Raw genomic sequence first — 12,500 nt, forward strand, 5'->3', positions numbered from 1 at the left:
ACACTACTCCTGCACACACAAACGCGCGCGCACGGACACAGGTTTTGCAGGCCGGTGTCGCCAACCTCATCCGGATAACTCGTACAGTACATTGTGTCTCGTGATAAAGACGAGTGAAGAAATAAGGAATAAGTGCAATGAGTGGCGCCTCTGTGTCTGTCCCTTCCTTGCCAGTGACATAACCATTTGTGAAAGAATCTATGTAATGCGGAGGGAGGGAGGTAAATCCTCCTCCCTGGGGATTATTGCTGGATCCGGGAAGTATATTTGTAAAGGAAAGATACTAGTGTGAAGAGAGGATGCTGTGATGTCACGGTTTCCTCGATGACCAAAAAGCCTCTTCGAAAGGGATTTGTGACATTTTCATGTAGACTTACATTTTATTTATGTTTCATAAATTCTAAAAAACACGATTTAGATCTTAGAATGGATGATTGGATGTGATGGTATACCACGGTGAATATTGAATAAAAAGTTGTGAAGAAAAAAGTAAGATATTGCGAACACAAAAATGGTGTTTGGGAGGACCTCGGTGCTCGCAGAGGAAGGAGCTTCATCGCCAATTAGAAACTTCACGACTGAGTAATTTGAGTGAATTCGTCATCGCCTAAGTGGTCCCCCCACGTACCTCCTTCAAGGGCGAGGTCGTTACGACTGCGGGATGGATAATCTCCTCCCCTGCCCGAGGCTCCGCTGTTGTTATGATAACGATATTTATCTGAAGGTTACGGTGTATCCGCCAGCATGTTTGTAGTGGTGACTTGTGTGTGTTTGAATGTCGGCGTATGCGTCTGTATCTCCTTGTGTGTTGAGCCTTGGCATGCGTATACTCGGTTCGTGTGAGTGTAGTAACATGCGACGACGGAGTGAGAGTCATGCAGTGCGTAAGGGGTCACCCCTTCAGAGTTGGCTTGCGACACAGACTTTATCGTGCCCCTCATTTGAATAGGAAAACAAATCAAATAAAATAGAAAGTAAAAAGACGGGACGAAAAACAAATTATGTCTTTAACAGATCTGGGTTTGGAAAATCGCACGTGGCATCCTCCACCAAGAGGTTATTAAAAGGACCATAAAAATGTGACTAACAGTGTCGGGTGGGCAGGCGAGAGAGGCGGATCGGCAGCCACGAGGGTATGTGGCCTGTGGATGTGAACACTGCACTGCAACAGTGACCAGATCAACATTGGCTGTCGCCAGTGATATCGGCTTAGGTCTGCCGCGAACGATCGCACGGCAAATTATCTTCGGCAAACGGAGAATCAGTCACATGCGGGATATGATTCGCGTGAGATCCGCCGTCGGTTATGGAGGACACAGACCCAGATAAGGATGATGAGCGGGAGGGAATGTGTGCCACCTCCACCCTCCTACACCCACACCCATTCCTACCCTCCTCACCCCACCCACCCCACCCCATACTACCACCGCCCTGGCCTCCTCCCAGCCTACTCCTAATCCTCTTTCTTCTCTCTCTTCCCGTCTCATTTCTTCCCTGAACCCTCCTCCTCCAGCCCACACACTTGCATCCCCCTTTTGCCACACCCTCCCTCCCTCGTGCTCTGGTTAATCATCTTCACCATCATCTTGCCTCCCTTCCTCCTTCCTCATCTCTTGGTCGCCTCATTCGCTTCTATCTTCTCTTTTCTTCTCACCTTCATATACCTTTGTTTCCTCTTTTATCATTTAGTCCAGTTTTCCTGGATTTTCTTCATCAGTCTCATTCCCTCACTCTTTCTCATTTTAGGATTCCGTTCCCTCACTCTCTTCCAAACTCATGCTCATTTTAGCATCTCTTCCATTTTTTTGCTCATTTTAATATCTTTACCAAACTCTTGCTAATTTTGATATCTCTGTCCCTCACTCTTTCTCATTTTAGCCTTTCTTTCCCTCATTCTTGCTCATTTTACTTCCCTTATTTCCTTCGTTTTTTTCTAATTTTCACTCTTTTATTTATCTTTCCAATCGCCGAAGGAGGGAAAGGGGCGTAACGTAATATAGGTGACATGAGAGGAACACGTTTTAGCAACTGACGAGATAGTCAAGAAACAAGTACAAAGAGATGATCAATAACAATAATATTACCTCACCGTTTCTGGTAAATGATAGTAAAGATGATAATGGTAATAACATTAATGATAATAATAATGATAAAGATAGTAATAGTAATAGTAATGATATATCAGTTACCTAATAATAAAATGATTACCGGCGACACTACTAATGATAACTTGTTTACACTAAAAGAAAAAGATATACATTAAGAAAACCAAGAAGGAAAAACATTGTTCGAGAAAAACGGCAAAACAAACAAGCAAGCAAACAACCTCAAAGATGATTGAATGGCGATGTAAAAGAACGGCAGAATAAGAAAAACGTGAAAGAGAATGAATAAGAAGAACGTGAGGAGAAAATGAATAGAGGAAGATTTGAAAGACAGGAGACAGTAACAAAAAGAAGTGTGCACCGCCTGACCTCAGTAATCCTTAATGTCAATAAGCGACAGTTGCTCATTGAAGAATGTCTGGCGGAGAGTGAAAGGCGCTCGCTGTAAATAAAGTGTTTTGAAGTGGCGGATAGTGGTATGACCTTATGAGCTGCATATTTTTGTCTAGTATGATTTTGTCACGTCTTATAGAGTGGGTGGGAAAATTGTTATGGATAGTTGATCGAACTATTTGTATTTTATTTTTTCTTTATACAAAACCACGGAACTATATTGTGAAATGACGTGTGGTAAAGTTACAGAAAGGTTGGATCTAGTTTGTCCCTTATGGCGACACATCGTACCTGAATTGCATAACGACTTACTATTTTGTACATCACCGTGGAACAGCATAACTTTACATCATGACGTAGGGTAATATTACAACATAATGTAGAAGGATTATCATATCTATATGTGTGTCATTATTCACTTAAGAAGAGTAAGGGATCTGAGATAAAAGTGTGGCCGAAACACAAATAACTGAGCACCGTTAGTATTTTTTGCAACTTGTAGTCTCCGAATATAGTACGAAAATATATATCTGCATTTCTGTCGCTAGGTCACGTACATAAACCTGAGACAGATGAAGAAATATACACATATTAAAGGGGCGTGACAATTGCTGGATGGGAACTCGTGTGGGCGTGTCGCCTTGACGGCTGAAAAGTGGTGGGTCGCCCAACGTCGGGACGGGCGTGAAGGGGCGAGGGCGGGATGGAGACAGTCTTAGCTCGAGGGGGAAAAGGGACGCGGGATAAAGAAGGGACGAGGACGCAGGAGGAAGGGGAATTGGGAGGGGGAGAATGAGATTGAGGAGCAAAAAGGAAAGGAGAATGACGGCAAGGAGGAGGGAGAGGTGGAAGAAAAAGAAGGAGATGATGGAGAAAAAGAAAAAAAAAGACGAAGAAAAAAGATGAAATCTCAGGAGAAAGAAACACTAAAGGGAAAAAAGAACACTAAAAAGGGCCGAAGAATAAAATCAGGATATAGAACATCAACACATTAAAAAATATATATGCTAAAAACCACCGGCGCAATGATCAAGCAGTCTCTGATTAGCATAAGAGAGCGAGGAAATGGTGCGGGCGGGGTGGGCTGTGAGGGGCTTGCACAAGAGGGGAATGAACGGAAGGGGGATATCAGACGAACATAAGGAGGTGGAAGAGACCAGCAGGAAGGAGCGAGGTGGAGGAGGAGGGGCAAGGGGGCGGGAAGAGGCAAACAAACAAGGAGGATCATGAGACTTCCCAGGAGGAGGGTGTAAAGGGTGGGGAGAGGAGGCAGGGGAGGAGGGGGGGGGACTGAATGCAGGAAAGGGTCAGGCGTTGGTGGTCTTGTACAAAAGACGGGAAAATGGAAATATTTAAATGGAATGACTGGGAATACGAAGTATGAATACGAATCGCGGGTTTTCGTTCATGGTAATGAATAGGTAACTAAAAAACTGCACATTTTGATATAGCAATTCCCGGTTTTGAATCGTGTTACATACAGACGTACAGTACGTGGTTATTAATATATATATCTGAATGGGTGTTTATATGAATACCTTTCAACTCTGCTTTCCCTTCGTGTATGTACGTGAACTACATACACGAAGTATTTTAAACCTCTGGGACTTGTTTAGAATCTTATAATTAGTGCGTCTTCAAACAAACACAGACAGACCTACCAAGAGAAGCCGACGCTGTTGCAATGTATGTTTTAAAACTTAGGGTAGGGCATCAGAATAGAGGTTGTCTTGATCTTAGGTGAAAGAGTGGTCATGACTGCCTTGAAAGATGTAATTTTCATAGGAAATAATGTATGTATGATGTGTATAGGTGTTGGGTTATGCGAATGGCTAATGCAGCATAGATAATTGTAGTTTACATCAGTCTGGGCTTCCAAGTAAAATCACTAGACTGCATCTTAATTTTCTAATAAAGGGTCTACAGTTGCATATAATTTGGCAATATAAATTGTAATGTTTAAAGCAGAAAGATCATCTTTACCTCATGTGATCTTAATTTTCACGTTACATGTACGTATGAGAAATGAAAACAAAATGAAGAACCAGACGATGCACAATCGGATTCAGATGCGTTCTCGATCAAGCACAGATGGTTGCTGTGTTCTGCGGTATGGCTAATAAACGCGGCGAACGTTGGTCAGAGGAAAACTGCGGTCTCATTCGTGGCTTAGGGATGAAGAAAAAAAGGATGAATAATAGCACTAAAAAAATACAACAAGAACTGAGATAAACGAGAAAATAAAAAAAGCTCGTGCCCCAGGATCAAGTGAGCAAATGATTTTAAAAAGCAAAAGATTTAATTACGTTAAGTAAAAATGAACAGTGCATAAAACGAGCAAGAAGAGGAGAGACGCTGACAGGGGAGCATAAAAAATGGGAACAATGAGGCCACGATCTGGCAGCAGAATCACGGTCGAGCCCATGTGTGTATATGAATGTGTGTGTGTGTGTGTGTGTGTGTGTGTGTGTGTGTGTGTGTGTGTGTGTGTGTGAGAGAGAGAGAGAGAGAGAGAGAGAACAGGAATAGAAATAGAGAGGGGAAGAAGTTCACTCTAAAGGGGGATGGATAAAATAAGTGCAAGACAAGGGTTTGAAGAGGGAGAGGATGTCAACAGGGAGGGAGGATATGACGGGAATATATGAAGTAAAAGAAGTAACAGCGGACAAAGGTTTAAGGAGGAAAGGAAAATGCAAGAGAAAGGGGAAGACGGACACGAAAAATAAAGATATTTAAAGATGAAAGAAGGGAAGGGAATAGAAGGGTAAGAAAGAGTCAGAAAGACAAAATCCAAGCATATGTACGTAAAAGGAAATACAGAGATAGACAGACATATTTATATTGATAGATAAATGAATAAAGAGAGAGGGGGGTAAAGACGGACATAAGACCTTCACGAGAAGAGAAAGAAGGAAAGAGGATCTGAGGAAGGAGGAGGGCGAGGGAGTGGGTGAGATTGCGTGCGGAGGGACTGGGCATGATGGGAAGGGGAGGAGAAGGAGAGGGGAGGGGGAAGGGAGGACGGCAGTGACCCCAGGAAAGCTGGGAGGGAAACAGAAGATTCTTGCACGAGGCGCATTCCTTGTGCAAGTTGAGACGGTAAGGAGAATCCTGAGTCGCCTACAGAAGGGAACAGCAGAGGGAGGGAGAGAGAAGCAATAACGACGTAGATATAGAATGATTTATAAAGGGAGCAAATAATCTGACCGAAATATTCATGGCGTTATTTTCAGTAAGACTCGGATTTAGGAGGAGATACGGCTGTTGTTCATATACCATGTACTTTCGTAAAATGAGCGGGTGGAAAGGTGCTTAAGGAACACGATAGGGATGGGGAATCTTGGGAGAATTTTCAGAAAAACAAGAGAGAGAGAGAGAGAGAGAGAGAGAGAGAGAGAGAGAGAGAGAGAGAGAGAGAGAGAGAGAGAGAGAGAGAGAGAGAGAGAGAGAGAGAGAGAGAGAGAGAAAAAAAAAGAAAGAAAGAAAGAGAGAGAGAGAGAGAGAGAAAGTAAGAGTGAGAGAGATAGAGAGATAGATAGATAGATAGAGAGAGAGAGAGAGAGAGAGATAAAGTAAGAGTGAGAGAGAGAGAAAGAGAGAGAGAGAGAGAGAAAGAGAGAGAGAGTAAGAGTGAGAAGGATATATATAGAGAGAAAAAGAGAGATATAGAAAGCGAGAAACAAAGAGATAGAGGAAGTGAGAAAGGGAGAGAGAAAGAGAGAGAGTGAGAGAGCGTGGGTGAGAGAGAAATAGAGTGAGTGAGAGAGAGAGAGAGGTCAAAGAAATTCACAGACAAAATGTAAATATATAACAGTAATTGCGCAACAAGCAATTGCAAAACAAGAGAATAGTGACCGCTGTGTAAAAGCAAAGATCGCATACCGGAGACTGTGTCAATATTTACGGAGACGGGAGAAGGCGAGTAAAGAAGGAGGTGGGATAGTACCAAGAAAATGCTAGGGGAAGAGAAGATCTTGATAAGAAAGAGTGCATGTTGGCCGGCCGTGCTTGGGGGAGCGGAGAGGAGGAAGAGAGGGAGCAAGACTCTCTTGACGGACTGGGAAGGTCGAACGTGTCTTGAGGAGAGAGAAGGGCGAAAGGGAGGGAGGGATAGAGAGAGAGAGAGAGAGAGAGAGAGCGAGAGCGAGAGCGAGAGAGAGAGAGGGGGGGAGAGAGAGAGAGAGAGAGAGAGAGAGAGAGAGAGAGAGAGAGAGAGTCCAGTTTATTCAGACAATGAGAGAGAGAGCGGGGGTGATACAGGCAGAGAGACAAATTTACATAGAGAGGGAAGGAAATATGGACTCCCATAAGAAAACATTTTTAGTAACACGTTTGTATAAAAAAGTCGTAATTGTAAAGAGCATTGCGTAAACATTGCATCAGACAGAGAGGACATCATTAAGCGCAAGGAGTCTGCGCGGTTTAGTACTTACGACTAAATGCCCTAATTAGCTCCTCTTATTGGATGTTTGATTACATGATTATCTAGTTGCTTTTGCTCAATCTCCACTTGAAAGATTAATGATATCGCTACTGATTCATTTTATCTCTCTCACTCGTTATTTATAACTCATTCCGACAATGCATTAATTATGTGCATACCTAGGAGTCATGCATAAGGAGTTCTTTATTCATGCAGACAGCGATATAACCAGACACACGGTTAGACAACAATGCGTCTAGTCATGCATTCTTTCGCAACTGTTTATCTTATCAATAAATATATAAGAGAGTTCCTTTCGAATATGCAGATCTTCTAGTAATTCCTCGAGCAAGATCTCCCGCTTCACCTAGTAATCTTGACCTTGAGTTTAAGAGATCGTAAGGAAGAAAGGGAAGTCTCTATCAAAGATGAGGCAATACAGGTCTCAAGTCTGCCCGTTCCGAAACTTCGAGTGAACGATTCGAAGTGATTGGGTAGATTTTTTTCCCCGGAATATGGACGGAGATCGTAACTCTGCGGATGACGGAGAAGGGCGCTGAGAAAGTTTGAAGCGATGAGTCAACTGAGCGAGTGAGCAACTCGTGATGAAGTGACGGAGCGAGTGATTGAATGAGTGAATGAGGAGAGCGCGCTCGCGACAGAGGAGATGGAGTTGCCATTCATAGTTTTTTTTCTTTTTAATAGGTGTTGATTAGAAGTATATAATGGAATGGTAGACGACCAAGAAAAAACATGAATAGATAGATATCTAGATAGACATACATATGTCTATTTGTATCTCTCTATATATAGATAGACAGAGAGAGAGAGAGAGAGATAGAGAGAGAGAGAGAGAGATGTGTATGTATGTATGTATATACGTATATATATACTGTATGTATGTATATATATATATATATATATATATATATATATATATATATATATGCATATATATATATTATATATATATTATATATATATATATATATAATATATATATATATTATTATATTATATATATATATTATATATATATATATATATATATATATATATATATATATATATATGTATTATGTATACTGTATATATATATATTATATATATATATATATATATATATTATATATATATATATATATTAATATATATATATATATATATATATATATATATATTCATTTTATATATATAAATACATATATATATATATATATTGTGTATGCATATGTATATATATAATATATATATTATATATATATATATATATATTCATTTGTATATATATCCAAATACATATATACATATATATATTTATATGTATGCATATGTATATATATATATTATATATATATATATGTATATATATATATATATATATATATATATATATATATATACATGTATGTTAGTGTGTGTGTGTGTGTGTGTGTGTAGAGAGAGAGAGAGAGATAGGAAGATCGATATACAGATAGATATAAAAGAACACACACACACACAAATGCACATACACGCTCACACACACACACACAAATGCACATACACGCTCACACACATACACACACACACACACACACACACACACACACACACACACACAGACGTATATATATATATATATATATATATATATATATATATATATATATAGAGAGAGAGAGAGAGAGAGAGAGAGAGAGAGAGAGAGAGAGAGAGAGAGAGAGAGAGAGAGAGAGAGAGAATGATAGACAGATAGATAGGTACATAGATTGTCAGAGAAATGAAAAATTTGATAAGTCAGAAAAGTAATGAGTTTCATGAAAGAGCTAGAATGTGGTAATGGGATATGGCAATTACGCGTTCATAAGACTAATTGAGTAGAAAGAGCATAAAGAACAAGTGGATGGGAAGGAACGTAGCATAATTGGTTCAGGTAAGTAACATCAAGGGAAAGGTTAAATGAGGTGAGAACTGAAAACAACAGTGAACTGGAAGATAAATGTGAAGCGAAGGAAGGGGAGCTAGACCGAAATACAGGGGAAAACAAAAGAAGGAGAGAGCGCGGGGTCAAACCGTCTAACGTGGTATCCAGTTACACCTCGGCACGTAATGGTAGCGAAATGGTATTGTGCTAGCATTATTATATTTGCGTTGTTATTGTTGTTGCTGCTGCTATCACCATCAGACGCAGAGTACAAATACAAACTTGGGATAAGTTCATTTGTTTTAGAATACATACATTTGTTTGGCGGCATTTATGAATCATTCACCCTGGCGGATTTTGCATAATGGCCTGTGGGATCGTGTCTACTCGCAATGCCACGTTATATTATATGGTTATAAAGGCTAATGCGTGCAATAGATAAACATCGGATCAAATTTCGAATTTTGATGATTAGGAATCACCGTACGATTTTATTTCAATTATTTTTAGCAGCACAAACACCAGACATTTAGTCTCTCTGATTATCTACTAGTAAACAGTTAGTTTTAGGTTTAAGCAAGTAAATTCTGTCTACCTAACTGTTACCTATAAACTGTCGGAAAAATATTTTTACCTTTCATCAATTGCTGATTACTCTTCTTCATTTCATCCTTCTCTCTGCCCGCTCCATCTTTCTCTTTCTTCATTATTTCCTTCCTAGTGGTCAATAACAGTGCAATCCTTCTCTGAGAGACTTTTTTGCATTCCCTATTCTTATCAAAAGTCTCTGCCAAACTGGCTGAAGGAACTCTTGTGTGGGTACAGCTTAAATTGCGCGCTTGTGTGTATGTGTTTTATGCGTGCGTATAAATGTATGTTAAGATATGTATCGCATCATGAAAGCAAATGCGCAGCTTATGAATATACATTTCACTTTGTACAGCACTCGACATATCGTCAAGCTAGAAAATGTGTTAACAGAGAAGAAATCCAGTGAGGATACTTCCCAACAGCCCATAAGACACACTGTACAAACTGCGATAAAATAAGCAACTCTCGTGCTTTGAGAACATGATATGAAAGCACTTTATCGAAAGCCACTGGTGGTCCTTATTTGGATTTGCGAACGTAACTCGATGCTCTCCCCGAGAAGGCAAGACAATTAAAAGCACTCCTTGGCCACGTCTCGAGGAGGCCAGCGCAGCCACCATGCCGAAGAAGAAAGCCTTCGAGGAGCTGAGGAAACAACACAGGTGCAACACCTTAACGCGGCGGCAGCTCGCAAGTGAGTATATGATATGTGCCTGTGCAAGTCATCCGATGTTATGGTCCTAAAATTTCGCTTTTGGAGGAGCGGTTTTGCCATGCAGTTCATGAGCACATTTACCATCATGCACATGAGCCGGGCTGTGAACCATACTCATAAATGTTAACGGCAGCGGCAGGTGGGTCATTGTAATCCACTTTCGTTTTTAAAGTTTTTACTCTTTTTATATACTTTTCCCTTCTTTTCCTATTCAAGTATTGTCCAGGATTCATCCACGGGGAATGAATGATGGAAAAAGCCACATGCTATGGGTCGAGGGAGGTTTGCGATCATCTAAATGATAGATTATTATTTTGTCAGAGGAAATACGCATAGAAATATAGTGGGAGAGGAAAATGACTTCGGCGTCGCTGGATACTGATTTGAAAAAAGTGGCATCGTTTTGGAAATGATTATGCGTTTAATTAACCAGTTAATTACTTATCTGATTAAACTCAGGATATTTGAGTGTGCCAGCAGCTGATCAGCCCGGACAATTCTTATTTAACCGAAAAGAGAAAAAGACGAATGGATATATTAATTGGGGGAAATTGAATATTAATCGTTGTTTTTGGCATTTAAGCAATTTTCTAATCAATGTGTGAGCAAAACTCTGATAGGCCTTTACGGGACTGTTGCCATTTCTCTTCAGGCATAAAAAGGGAAAACAAAACATCCATACAGAGCATTTACCTCTTTCAGATATTGATTACAATATTCTGGAAAAAAAATATCCAGAAAAAGAGCATTCTAGCAATACAATAATTAAGCAGAAACCTATGGAAGGCTAGTTTTATTAGTCGCCCTGATAGTCAATTTTAGGATTATCTAGCTAATACAATTTACAAAACTATCTAGCGAATCAAGATAATGATACTAATTGCTAAAATACTACAATAAAAAGAAGCCAAATCATATCTAACGGCATCCTGTCTACTCGCCTTTGCAGACGTAATTTTCAAATTTGGCGCCTCAACTTGGCTCACCACTTGACCCGACGCCAGGTGGCCGGACATGCCCTCACCCCTTTCTCGTCCCCCTTCGCTCGCGCCCACGCGCCTTGTGTGCAGTACCGGAGGACTTGAGGGCGTTGCTTTGTTGCCATGCTGGGTATTTTTAGAACTATTTCTCTCTCACTCGTTCTCTACGTCTCTGTTATCTGACTACCTATGCCTCTGTCGGTCTGTCTGACTACCTCTCTCTCTCTCTCTCTCTCTCTCTCTCTCTCTCTCTCTCTCTCTCTCTCTCTCTCTCTCTCTCTCTCTCTCTCTCCACCCTCTCCTCCCTCTCCGTCCCAGCGCCAATTCCTTTGTCATCTTGTCTAGCGAATGCAAACAAACGTGAAGGACAAGCCATGGCTTGATTCTGGCCAAGGTGATTAGCGTGGGAGATCTCTGGGCAGTGGAAGAGCACTGTGATACTAGTTTGCATTAGTTATTATGAAATGTGTCATTATTCTTGTGAGAAAGAATAAAGGCGCCTTTTATCTGAATTCTCATAAGAATTTCGCACAGTTATTTTTTTGTTTGCTTTAAAAATGACCAGCAGAGAGTCCAAGTGGAAACTGAGTTCTCATTAGAAAAGATTATTCAAAACACTAGGTTCTAAATATATTGCTGAGTAGGCCGTACCATCATTCATAGTTGAGAAGTAATAATCCTTTCTGACTTGCTCGAACTTATTTTATTCTATGAACTAAGAGAGAGAGAGAGCGAGAGAGAGAGAGAGAGAGAGAGATTTAATTTGTCAGGTTAAAAGAAACCAGAGTTTACATCCCAAAAGAATAAAATAACATAAGTCATCCGACCCCTCTTCTTGATAAATCCTTCCACTCACATAGTACCACCATACATGAATTAAAATCGCAATATACATACACATGTTGATTAATTACAGAAAGAGAGAGAGAATGAAGGATGGAGAGAAATGAGAAGGGGAAGGGGACGAGGGGGAAAGAATTCATGATCATTTGCCATAACAACGTCCTACCATCTGGCTTGTGTCTTAAATGCAGTGAAGCACATTTCTTGGGTATGTGTACACAGCTTGCGGGCTATGAGCAGTTCCCGAGCACCTCTTAAGGTAGTAGTAATGCCACTAAATGTGAAAAGTGGATTTAGTGATTTTGAAACATAAAAAAGGGCTCATACTTGAGGTCGGCAGAGGTTCGAATCCTGATCAGGAAGGTTAGTTTTAAATGAAACAATGTTATATGTTAAGGACAAAAAGTGTATTTGATTCCCTCAAAACATATTGAATATCTAAGTAATATTCTTAAATAAACATAAGGTATGACTGGAACAGTAAATAGGTCGAGTGTATGACCGCTTGCTTGACAGCCCCGCACTTGAGCGCCGATATTTCCTT

General features: G+C 40.3%; 1 protein-coding gene across 17 annotated transcripts in view; it reads left to right on the forward strand.

The window, feature by feature from the left end:
• LOC122251860 (dystrophin, isoforms A/C/F/G/H-like) overlaps nucleotides 1–12,500 on the forward strand; it is a 1,045,059-nt gene that overhangs the window by 138,012 nt on the left and 894,547 nt on the right. Inside the window, exon 1 of one of the 17 annotated variants that reach the window (XM_086553568.1) lies at nucleotides 9,918–10,112. The exons of the other annotated variants lie outside the window; for them this stretch is intronic. Within the exon in view, the coding sequence (XP_086409694.1) occupies nucleotides 10,037–10,112 (76 nt within the window). The 5' untranslated portion in view covers nucleotides 9,918–10,036. Of the gene's footprint in view, nucleotides 1–9,917; nucleotides 10,113–12,500 lie in introns of those variants that run through there. 17 annotated transcript variants of the gene reach the window in all.

Source organism: Penaeus japonicus, unplaced genomic scaffold, assembly GCF_977035675.1.
Source record: "Penaeus japonicus unplaced genomic scaffold, GWHDUDI00000001_assembly GWHDUDI00000028, whole genome shotgun sequence".
NCBI classification, from domain to species: Eukaryota; Metazoa; Arthropoda; class Malacostraca; order Decapoda; family Penaeidae; genus Penaeus; species Penaeus japonicus.